The sequence below is a fragment of the Phodopus roborovskii genome, unplaced genomic scaffold (genome assembly GCF_943737965.1).
Source record: "Phodopus roborovskii unplaced genomic scaffold, PHOROB, whole genome shotgun sequence".
NCBI classification, from domain to species: domain Eukaryota; kingdom Metazoa; phylum Chordata; class Mammalia; order Rodentia; family Cricetidae; genus Phodopus; species Phodopus roborovskii.
The window spans coordinates 10185167-10198191 of NW_026125444.1; the positions used below are offsets into that span (position 1 = coordinate 10185167).

Sequence of the window (13025 nt, forward strand, 5' to 3'; positions counted from 1 at the left end):
AGTTTTTTTTTCTGTTTTAAAAGAATATAAGACCTATTTACCTACTGTTATTTCTATGTTGTTGTCTCTTGACAGATATTCTAAAACTGGCCCAGACACATAGCCAGACCCAAGCACCAACACCTTCTTCTTGGTACTCATTGAAAGAAATTGAATGCGTTCTCTGTTTAAAAAAGAAAAGGGACAGAGATAATTACATTGTATTTCTTTAAATAACAGTAACTTGTTAGCCCCAAATCAAACAACATAGATGATGAGGAAACAAAATCTCTCTGTATTATTTACAGTAAGAACTTCAACAGCAATGCCTTAGGCCAATGCTTTTCATTATTTATCTTAGATCTTGTATGATGGACCCTGGCATCTGAGATGGCCGATGTCTACTGACCTCTGTGAATTCCTAGGATTAGACTGAGAACTGTACTGTTTTTTTCTCTGCTTATAAACAACTGAGTGACTTGCTTCACACTCTATCTTCCCAGACTTATTTCTTCCAAACTATGTTGAGTTTGGATGCTGGAAACCTTATTTCCTCCTGACAGCAATCGAAGGAAACAACAGCCTGAGCAATGGCTTTCTCTTAGCTTCATCAAATATTTAGGCTGAAGTTAGAAATTAAGACTAGAAAGGATTTGAATCTTTAACCATTTTTATTCAGTTAAAAGTTGTACTTTTTCACAAACTATGACCTCCACTGCCGTGATGGACTCTTACTCAACTACAATTCATTACTGTTTACTTCATTGTATTTTGAACATGGGACTGATCAAATGTTTTTGAATCAGATTCCCAGATGTCATTATGAAACTGTGGGTGTTGTCTGGTGCCAGGGACTATTAGGAACATTACGATATTCTCACACTGCAATCTGTCAATGTTTCATTTGCAGTAAGTAAATAAACATGAATATAAAATGTTCCCACCACACTTCCTGATGGGGGAGGTCCTTCTGTATGATGTGAGCGTATGTTTCTCTTACTGGTTTAATAAAACACTGATTGGCCAGGCAGGAAATATAGGTAAGGTTACCAGACTAGGAGAGTTCTGGAAGAATAAGGCAGAGAAAGCCACCAGGAAAACACCATGTAGCTACTGGGAAGAGAGGACTTAGGGCATTCTCCGGTAAGACCATATAGAAATACATAAATTAACAGTTATGGGTTAATAAATAAGATAGAGCTAGCCAATAAGAAACCTGAGCTACTGGTGTTGGTATTCTGGCATCTATACTGGCCTGTGCTTGGAGTTCTGACAGGATACACACTCAGCTGCTGCCACCTGTGCACATTCACCACATTCTCTTTTAAAGGGGCCATGTCCACCTCCCATCCTCCTTCTCCTCTCTCTCTCCCTCTCTCTCTCCCTCTCTCTGTCTCTCTCTGTCTCTCTCTCTTTCTCTCTCCCCACTCCTGCTGCTCCTGTCCACCGAGGCTTGTCTCCCCACTCCCCTTTCCCCTTTTTATGATCCCTAATTAAAAAAATAATAAAATAAACCCCTGTTTGAACCCTGTTGAGTGGCATCTTTCTCTCTAGCATGCTGCTTTAAACTACAACAATTGGCCAAACAGTATATAATTAATATAAGCCTCCATGTGCTTATTTGGGACTGAAGGGCATCCAGACAAGGTAGAATAGAACCTCCATCTACATCTTCACATAACAACACACTCATACTGCTGGTAAGATTTCTTTTGATCACTATCATCATTTCATTTAACCTCTGAAAGAACAACCATTATCTGTTTACACTCAGATTCCATATAAATAGTACCCCTGTACCACTAAACCCCAAATTCCATGTTAATAACCATTGTACTCAGCAATGTAAAGAATGTAAGAATAAGTCTGCACAAGAATACATTAGGGAATGGAAGTTCCAGCAACCGCAGCCACTCAGACCAGCTGCCCCAGAAAACAGGGGACACAGACTGAAGAAATAACTGACTGGTCGACACATCCTTATGCTTGCAGTAAGAATTCATCACGTAATAAGTATAAACAGAACTCTGAATAACAACCAAATACGAAGCTTCCTCTGTAAGAAACTCTCCTACGGAAATATAAAGGAAGTTTGATTTTAGAAAGAAAAATACTCAGTGCTTTATGCCAGAAGATTCCATTGCCACATTAAATTCAGCAGTTTTAAGCAAACTAACACATAAAAGAGAGGTATATGTACGGGGCAGGGGGAACCTGATCCTGGCACATCTCTTTATTTCTTGTAGCAAGAACCATTGAAAAGGTAAAGTAGTTGTGCTACTATGCTTGTGCTTTCCCTCTGTGGCTTCTCCCGGGAACTGTTTGTGAGTTATTTTGTAAAATGTAAAAATACCAGCAAAGTAGTTTGAGATCAATCTGTGGAGGAAACAAGACCATTTTAAGGAAAACCCAGTGTTCGCTGACTCTGGGCAGAAACATCGGTTAGGGGAACAGAGTGCAGTCTGAGCCCCTGAGTAGCTTCCCGGGTGATGCTAGGCACCTTCCTCGTCTCGTGGTTTGCCTTCCTCGCTACCTCCATTAACTTTTGTTCATGGTCCCACTTTGCCAGACATTACACTGGACAAAAGAAAGTCCAAACCTTCAACAAAATCTGAGCACAAAGTACCACAGAAAGTGTTAATATGATCATTTCTTTTGAAATAAAAATAAATTAGAAATCACAATGTGCCAACTGAAGAGAAAACACATAAGTACGCAATACACCATTTTACTTCTCATTCACAGGCCAGACCCCACCCAATTTTAATGGCTGGAAGGAAAATATACTGCCCTTAAAAGAAAAAGAAAGAGCTCGCCTTGGTTTCAGTCAGTTGCTTAGTTTGGATTTCTAACATTATCAAACCTCACACGAGTTATTTAAATCTAACATGAATGACTATCATTGACACCTTGAAGCATACTCATAAAACCCAAGGTAGGAATAAATGTAAAATACAAGATTTTTAACAGTACTTACCTGCTTTCTCGGAGTTTCTGGATATATTTGTATTTGTCAGTCAATATACCATTGGATGTAATCACTGCCTAGACATGTATACACAAGACATTTCTTTAGCATCCAACATTTTACTCCTAGAAATATGGACACACGACTAGCAGAAGAGACAAAATAATGCAGGTGTGGGAGGGAGGGAGAAGAGAAGGGGAGACGGGAGAGAGGCGTGTCAAAGGGAGGAGACCACTACACGCAGCAAAGAGGAGAATGAACGATGGTAGGAAAAAGTTACATTCACGGGAGGACATTCTCATAACTTACATCCCGCACCACTGGAGAGAAGTTCTGGCTTTCGAGCGGCTGTGACGCATCCGATAACAACTGTAAAGAAAGAGGATAGGGAGAGATGAAGGATGCTGCAACGATGGCTTGGTGGCATTTTTATAAGCACAACAAAGTTTTTGCTTTAGAAAAAAGTTTCCTGACTATTCCCAGGTGTACATAACTGGTCACAGAAACCTGTAGATAATTCCTCATCCAGGAATATAGTGTCTCAAGGCAACCCCTTCTCACCATGGCCCTGGCTCTGCCATTTCTCAGCCAAAATGGTCTCTGACTCCTGCCGTAAGTCAGGATGCCAGAGTTGCTCAGAGGCTGAATCACATCCCTGTGTGTGTGTGTGGGGGGGGGTGCATGCATGTGTGCATGCGTGTGTTTGTGCCCACATGCATGCAGTGGAGAGAAGTTTGTCTCTCTGTGGGAAGAGCAGTCAGGAGGACTCAAGACAGGACTGGTTGCACTCAAGGACCAAGAAGGAGAAAGTTGGAGGCTGGGACCCTGTACAGAGAGACTCTGCTGACTCCAAAGATGTCCAATTTTAAAATTAGAGTTTGATCTTAAGCATCTCTGCATGCTGAGAACACACTAGAACTCTTTCGCAAGCAATCAGAAGTATTATATTGAACACATTTTAAATTTTCCAAGTATTAGAGCCACAATCTTCCTTCTGAGTGCCTCTGTCCCAGCCCAAAGATCAAGCTACTCCATAAGAACTAGACAAGCCCACCAATCTCACAGCAGAAGTCACCCTTTGGTCAAATTTAGCTCTGTGGGTACCACAAAATTTCAAAACTCTTAGGGATAATGGCCTCAACAAGTAAAGCTTGTAATGACACCTATAAACTCTGTCCTTGGGTTTTCCTTGAGTCAGATAGACATTGACAGATCCCTCCTTCTTTCTCTCCCTCAGATACATACATACATACATACATACATACATACATACATACATACATACATGAGACAGTCTCTCTACATCACCCTGGCTGGGCTTAAACTCACAGAGATCTGCCTGCCTTTACCTCTTAAAGGTGTAATGCCTGGGCCACATCCTTCATATTAACACTTGAGAAGCCTTCTCTTATTCCCAGAACTCTTGCCCCAGCACAGAGTATCAATCAGGACTGTTACCTCAGATGATCAAAGATGGGACAGGGACTGCCTTTCTCTACCATTTCTAAGTTAAGGTCTAGAACATTTACCCAAATAAGAAACAAAACTTTACTCAGCAGATGCTAAAAACAAGATGTAAACTTGTTTTCATGTATCTAAAGCAGAAATCAACAAATATCTAATGAATCTGAGGGAAACAAAATGTATTTGTCATTCCAAAGCCTGTGTCCTGTAATGCCACAGAGTCTGTACAGACGTTAAGTCAATAACAAAAACGAACAAAAATGTGTCAGTAAAATGAGCCCCAATAACCAACATTCTGCTATACTCATAGATCAGTGCCTTACTCAGCTATCATCCCAGAGGCTTCCTCCTACACAGGTGGGAACAAATACAGAGACTCATGCCAGACATTATGCAGAGTGAGAGAACTTGTACCATTCAGCCCTAACGGAATCAGCCATAATCGAATTCTTCCTCATAGGATTCAGAACCCTGTGGAAGAGGAGGCAGAAAGAGTCTAAGAGCCAGAAGGATGGAGAGCACTGAGAAAGCAAGACCCTCATCATCATGACCAAAGCACATATGAACTTGCACAGGGCCTGCATGGGTCTGCACCAGGCCCTTTGTGTATATATTATGGCTTCCAGTGGCCTCTGTTTCTTATGCCTTCTGTGGGGCTCTTTAGATTCTGTTCCTTTCATCCAATTCTGACATGTTCTCTTTTTTTGTTTTGTTTTCTCTTATTTAACTAACTTATTATTACCCATTAGAAGCTTATTTTCTAACAAGAGACAGGAAGGTGGTAGATCCAAATGGGAAGGGAGGTGGAGAGGAACTGGGAGAAATGGAGGCAGAGGAAACCATAATCAGAATATATCACGAGTGGGGGAAAATCTATCTTCAAAATGGAAAACAACAATTATTTAAAAAGTAAAAATGAGGGGGAAATGGGGTACTACATAAACTCTAAAATAGCTCCTGTTATAGTTTGTCAATAAAAGATCCCACAGCTGATGCATCCGAACAGCAGGTCCTTGGCAGGTAGTATTGTTTTGGAAGATTGTAGAGCTTTGGGGGACTGCTCAGCTGAAAACCGTGGGTCACTGAGGGTGGACCTTGAGGTCTATAGTTTATCTTTGTTTCCAGGCCTCTCTCTACTTCCTGCTCCTCCCAAATATGATCAGTCAGCCTCATGCTCATGCCACCACAGCAGAGGGTCATTCTTGCAGCCATGTTCTGAAGTAAGCCTCTCTTCTCTCAGGTGTTTTTTGTCAGGTATTGATCGCAGCAATGAGAAAAGCTATCCAGAAAATTGGAACAGAGACATGTGTTTGCTAAGATAAGCTGGACCATAGGAGTCGCAGTTCTTTGCAGCAAGTTTATTAGAGAAATATGGAAGAGTATGAAGAGCTGCTGGCTAAAGGAACCCTCAAATATCCACAAGCAAAGCACAACAGGCCATTCTCATGGGGACGGGAAAGACCAAATTGTCAACCAGGAGGCACATTGTAAAGTCTGAGACCGTGGCGTTTCAGACAGAAACAGGCACTGTCAAGAGCTAGACCAGAATCCATTCATGTAACATTTTGGTAAAAAATCTGGTTGTACATGCTCATGCCCAGAAAACTCAACTAAGACCAAATTCAAACATGATGGAGTGGGGAGTAGAGGCTTGGAAGATGGCTCAGTGCTAAGAACACATGTGTTCTTTCAAAAGAACCAGGTGTAGTTCCTAGAACCCCCATAATGGCTCACAATGATATATGTAGCTCTAGTTACAGGGGACATGGCATTCTTTTCCGGCCTCCATAGGCACAAGGCATGTATAATATATACATATATATGCAAACACACACTTAAATATTTTTAAAAATTAAGTTGTGGATTAATTAGTTTAGTGGAGAAAATTTGAAGACAGTATAACATTCAGAGTGTGGTATGGCTATTACTCACTGTGCTTGGCCATATTTACTGGGAGAGTTAGCAATATGGACTACGATTTCAATCAGCTGAAGCCACACAAAGGTGAGAGAATAGATTACACACACAGGCAACGCCACATACACATCCACACACACCACACACATACGCACACATGCACACACACACACACACGCACACACACACACACAACAATAATAAATAAAAATTTTAAATTAATTTATAGACTATATACCAATTAAACAAAGTAAAAGCAAATATAGTAGCAAGACATGATAAAGTACTGGGTTAAGTTCATTCATAAGCATAGATGTAATAATCCCAAATAAAATAAACCAATGTATGAACTTAGTAGAAGTACAGTTAATTAGTATATATGAACACATGCATGTATGGATGCATATGCACATACACACAACCCAGAGATGTCAGAACAACTCTTTATAGTACAATTGTCAGTAATAGTTCCAAACAGAAAACCAACTAAATGGCAACCAACAGTTAATTAAACAGATGTGAACAAAGCCATTAGCAAGCTGAATTTGGTTATAAGAGATTAATATAGTATAGCTAGTTGAGTTTATTCTATGAATGTAAAGATGGTTTGATTTGAAAATCACTTGACAGAATTATATTAGCAAAACAAGAACCATATAGTTTTGATGAATGTAAAAATATATAAAATATAACCATTATAATAGTTAAAAAGTCTTTAATATGAAAAAATATATGAAAACGTAATAGCAAATGTCAGACTTGCTGATGAGACTTTTCTCTGAAGAAGGGGTGAATGGAAGGTCGGAGGGTGGAAAGAAAGGCTGTAATGTACCATCTTCTAAGTACAACACAGATATGACAACCATGAACTCACAGTCGCTGGCTGTGATTACTGGCTTCTCTTGACAGCCAGCTACAGAGAAGAAGGATTCACAGGACTACTGGAATTACTGTGCTGACAAGCAATAGATTCTAATTCTGGCATTAGGAGAGGCATAGTATCCGCGTGTGTGCGCACTGGTCACCAGACCAAATTCTGATGGTTAGTTCCATCTCATGGCACCCAGATGGCTCTGATTAAACTCTGAAGATCACTAAACGAAACCAATGTGTGTGGAAGGAAAAAGAGATGGGGCAGAGCTGGTAGAGATGGGAGAGACATAAGAGGAGGTAGATGGGAGAATAAGGAGAAAACACCGTGTGTATGTATACAACTTAAAAAGAACAAAATTTACTAGCCCCCCCCCAAAAAACTTAAAGAGACAAAGGCATAAAGTTGTTTACTCTTATATGTATACTATTCCTAAATATAACCACTCTGTTCATATATTATGTTTATGTTTCAGTATTATAAATTGCATCCCTTTGATACTTTAACACTTTACATTTTATTAATATAAAAGCTTTATATTTGTATTGTTTTCTTTAACAAAATTTTCATTCATGAATGTTGTCATGATGAGTTATACTGACTAATTCTCATGATGCTTTAGTGCAAATTCATTGAATTGGCTTTTCTACCCCCTACCACTGTATGAAATGAACTTCACAGAATTATAATTTTTATTAAAGACAAGTAGGAGGTCGATGAGATAGCCAAGCAGGTAAAGTCACTTGCCACTAAGCCTGAAAACTTGATTCTAATTCCTAGAATTGACATAGATTGGCACCTATACACACACACACACACACACACACACACACACACACATACACACACACCTCCCCCACCCCACATGCATATTCATGTGCATCTATACATATACAAAAGTAAAATAAAATATATACTGAAAATATAAAAATAATGACTTACAGGGGGTTGGGGGAGGTGGACGGAAGGAAGGGGAGGGTAAAAGGGAGGGGAAACTGTGGTTGGGGTGTAAAGTAAATTAATGAAATGGAAAATGGAAAAAAACAAATAAAACACCAGAAATAGAAAACAGTACCAATAACTTTTAAAAGAGCAAAATTGTTCAGGGTTAGAAGTCAGGAGAGCAGATATGTCACCTTTGAAAGGAAGGAAAGGGGGTTGGTGATGCTAACATTGTCTTATTTAGAGTACATAAAACTCTACAAGATCGAGACAGTCAAAACTCCAGTATGGAGGGAGTAAGGGTTCATAAGGCCATGTTCCTAGGTGCTACTGGTAGTTGAATCATGCTGAAGGAGGCATAGTCATTTTTCTTAGGGGATATGGCCACTGGTACGGTACCCAGGCTTTAGTAAATGGCTGCTCACTCAATACATACAAGCAGAACTAATAACAGGCCTCAAGAGGTTGTTTTTAAGATATGAATTGGGAAGGGAGATATATTGTGGGCTTCTGGACAGAGTTAGAGGTGGTGGTAGATATGATCAAAATACATTTTACACATTTCTAAAAGAAATATTAGTAATCAAATTTCAACAAGATAAAAGTTGGGTTAAAGCATAGATTTTTGCACTGAAAAGGATGGCAAAGCCAGGGATTTGCCAGTACTCCTGGCTCTGCTAGAACCAAGGTGATTCAGTTCACATATTAGTACCATACAGTTTCATGTTAGATGTAGCTCTTACAAACTATCCCTCCATTAAATAGGTGTAAACCCTAGACATGGATTAGGCAATAACAAACTGCAAGAGGGGTTCAGAAAGAAGGACAGCAGCTCTGGAGAAGCATCACAATAGAAGAGCATCTGCAGGAACAGCTGAGTCTCCCATTTTTGGTATTGATTTGAGGGCAAGCCATGGGTGACGCTCTAGATTCATTCTGCCAATGGCATAAACCTCATTGACCAAAGTCACTAACTGGAGGAATGAGTTTATTTTGGCTTACAGTTATAGTCCATCATTGAGAGAAGTCTAGGTAGGAGCTCAATGAAGAATCCACAAGAGGAAAACCCCAACTAAGACTCCTAAAATAGTAGAGAGGATGCCTGAACTGACCCTGTAATCAGATTGATGACTACCCCAACTATCATCATAGAGCCTTCACTCAGTAATTGATGGAACCAGGCGCAGAGATCCACAATCAAAAACCAGGCCTAGCTCCAGGAATCCAGGTGAAGAGAGGGAGGAGGGAATATATGAGCACAGGAGGTCAAGATCATGATGGAGAAATCTACAGGGACAACTAAGCCAAGCTTGTGGAACTCTAGACCTATAACTGTGGAGACTCCAGGGGATTGGACTAGGCCATCCATATATGGGAGACAGTTGTGAAGCTTAGACTATCAGAGGGGCCCCTGGCAGAAGGACCAGGATACAAATCTGGTACATGAGCTAGCTTGTTGGAGTCCATTCCTTAGGGTGGGATCCCATGCAAAGTGACAGTAGGACTATGACATACTCCCAATAAGTGAGCTAGCTTCATAATTTTTGGAGTCGCCAACCTCCATCACTTGCAATTAGTGCCTATGTTCACAGTTCATCATCTAAGTTCATGAGCTACCCCTTGCAATTTCCACACAAATATTTTTATTAAATTATCAACACAAGAGCAAGAATCATGTGTAATGCACAAGACATTTCAATAGTGAGAGAGACCTCATTGATACAAATGTTTCAAGAAAATTTTGCAAGATTTTTACATAAATTTTATCAATGTTCTATTTCATAATATTAAACTTTGTCATTAGTATGCTAATGTTTATATAGATAGAGATAGAGATAGAGATAGATAGATAGACATATATATATATATATATATATATATATATATATATATATATATATATATGCTCTAATACCACACAAGCATTTCAGACAAAAACTGAAAGGGTCTCAAAATGTGTTCCCTGCTGAGAAGAGAAACTAACATAAAGATCACAAAATGGCTTTTATAACTATGCTCCATGTGATAAAGAAAAAAATCACTCATAAGAAAGCATGGAGCTGGGTGGTCGTGGTGGTGCACACCTTTAATCCCAGCACTTGGGAGGCAGAAGCATGTGAATCCATGAGTTTGAGGCCAGCCTGGTCTACAGAGCAACTTGCATGACCTCCAGGGCTACATAGAGAGAAACTCTGTCTCTAAAAACCAATGAGGATCATGACGATGACGATAATGACAATGATGATAAAAGCATGGGGATTCTCGGCAGGAAAAAGGAAAACTACCAAAAAAACCAAATAACTACCATCTCCCGTAAAAAGTCAACTCTAGGACTGCAATATCTGAAATTAAAAAGTAAAGTGCACAGACAGGCTTGCTACCAGCACAGAAATTACAAAGGCATTTACAGATCTGAAGCACCCTTCTGAATTCTGCAGGCACCTGCACCTCCAAGGACATACCCATGCATACATACATGCAATTAATAATAATAGTAATAAATACTGCTTTGAAAAAGAAATCTAGTCAGCAGGGAAACAATGAGAAGGAACAATAAATATAAAATACAACTGGGGACATTTGCTTCTCCTTTTTGCTCTAGATACATGCCATGCGGGCACTGAGACATTTGCATCTCTAGAATGGTAAAACGTGGGAAATCATTGAGATTATATACTTCAACCACCTAATTTTACAAATGAGATAGCTGAGTAATATCCTTTGTCACGAATCTAGTTGATGCCCAGTCCCACTTGCCATCAGTGCCCTCAAAATGCCACTACCTCCTCTCAGAGTCAACTTCAGACAACTGCAGACTCAGCACTGCGTCGGCACATGATAGAAGGGGAGAAACATCTCCCTTAGGTTGTCATCTGTCCCCCACAGCCACATCATGGTGTGAGTACACTGCTGTACGCACATGTACACATTCGAACACACCAAGAAATATTAATATCTTTCCACGGTATTTTCTAATGTATTTATCCTCTCATATTTCCTCATTATTTGTTACTCATAGAAGACAACTTGAGACTAGACGGTTTGATCATTCTTCCATTTCACGGTGGGAGGGAAGTGGGGAATGAGGGACACAGGAACTGCCGTAAAAGAGCTTGGAATCTCTGCCAGAGGTCAACTGCTGTTAGCAATGAAAAGTAAAGCAGGTCAAGTCTGAACCCAAGACAAACACTGACAGAAGACAGAGTTCCTTTGGTAAAGGGAGCGGAATCTAGCCTATGCAATATTTCAGAATCAGTCACAGGAGATAAACACCATCTCACCATAAGCTGTCAGTGAACAAAACACTAGCGGCTGGCACCCAGCAATATTTTCAATACTTGTGATTGTTTGGATCTGTTAATTGTAGCACAGTAAAAATGCCCTCAATATAAATTGGTCTCCAATGGAATTGATGATAAAGTGACTCTACCCCCTTCCATGTCATGAGCACCCTTAATAAAACGTGTATAGTGAGATGAATGTATAAGTGTGACTGTGAACATGAAGTCAGAGATTTAATCACAGTCCCCACAAGACAAGTTAACAGATTGTGTAACATAAAATGGACCTGTAAGTACATTTGGAGAAGGGCTGGCATTTCACTTTACAACAGATTTCTTAGGTACAGGAGACCAGAACATTCGGAAGCTTACTCTCTATTTCTACTTAAGATCACTTTGTTGCTGTGGAGGCTACCAGTCCCCTTACCATTTCTTCAACATAAGGGTAAAGCATATCTCCAAAGTATTCCGTAGCCTCAATTGGAAGCTGTGCTGGCAAATTGTCAATGGAACACATCAGAATCCCGGAGCCTTCAACACTAGGGGAAGCAACATGCTTTACTCAAATGCACAAAATATTACTTAAACATTGTAAATTTTCCCAAGCTTTACCCCATTATATTTGTTTCATTGTTCTTTGAGTATTTATAGTCTTAAAAAAAATAGACCATCATTATAAATAACTTTACTTTTCAAAGGCTTTTCTTTACTTAGCAACCCATCTCTCATTTAAATATAGTATATATGTATTTAAGCATTCAAATTTTTTTCTTATTTTACATATTGATCCCAATTCCCTCTCCCTCCCCCTCCCTCCTTCCCTCCCGCCCTAGTTCTCTCTCTCCCATTCCCTCCACCACCACTCCCCAGGGCATGTGATTTTAATGTGGTTTCTTTTTCTTTTTCTTTTTTTACTGTGTTTGAGCATATACTTAGAAATTTTCACATCTTCATAAAGAAGTAGAAATGCCAAGTACTTTAAACTAGCACACTGAGACAAGGAAACAGCAGCTCTGACAAACTCACCTGTCGTGAATAATATGCTGGTCTGCATCATACATGCAAAAGGGTCGCTCTATCGTAGTGCACTCAGTCATAAAGTCTATAGACCCTCCTGTGTCTGCAGAAATGTCACATATTGCCACAAGCCTAAAAATGACATCAACACCCAGATGAGCGTGAGCAATTCTCGGGCCTTCAGGAAGACTAACAGTGAATAAAAGTGCTTGAAACAAACTGCACTGCGGATGCAAATATTTTCTAGACACTTAGAATCTTTGTCCTACAGTTCAGTCTTCAGAACACTGGGCTGTTTGAAGACATAGGGTTCTTTATTTTCCATGAGAATAATGGAAAAAAGGAAGTGAAGGAAGCAGAAAAAGGGGGTAGGGAGAATACCTTCCCTACAGAAACATTTGATAGCAGCCAGAATAAGGTGCCCTGGTTCATCATCTGTAAATGATTATTCTAGGTAGTCAACTGCCTCTCCACTTCAGGCTCCCACATCCTTGGATTCAGCTGAGAGCTGAAAGCACTTGAAAAAATATTGCATCGATATTCAACTCACGCAAAATTTCTCTTATTATCATTACTAAAACAATAC

General features: G+C 39.8%; 1 protein-coding gene across 1 annotated transcript in view; it reads right to left on the minus strand.

Annotated features, from left to right (window-relative positions):
* Positions 1-13025, minus strand: part of Aass (aminoadipate-semialdehyde synthase) — a 58276-nt gene that overhangs the window by 17668 nt on the left and 27583 nt on the right. Inside the window, exons 10-14 of the mRNA XM_051175756.1 lie at positions 12449-12571; positions 11850-11961; positions 3257-3316; positions 2957-3024; positions 42-163 (exon numbers count right to left, since the gene is read on the minus strand). Coding sequence (XP_051031713.1) covers positions 42-163; positions 2957-3024; positions 3257-3316; positions 11850-11961; positions 12449-12571 — 485 coding nt within the window. The remainder of the gene's footprint in view (positions 1-41; positions 164-2956; positions 3025-3256; positions 3317-11849; positions 11962-12448; positions 12572-13025) is intronic.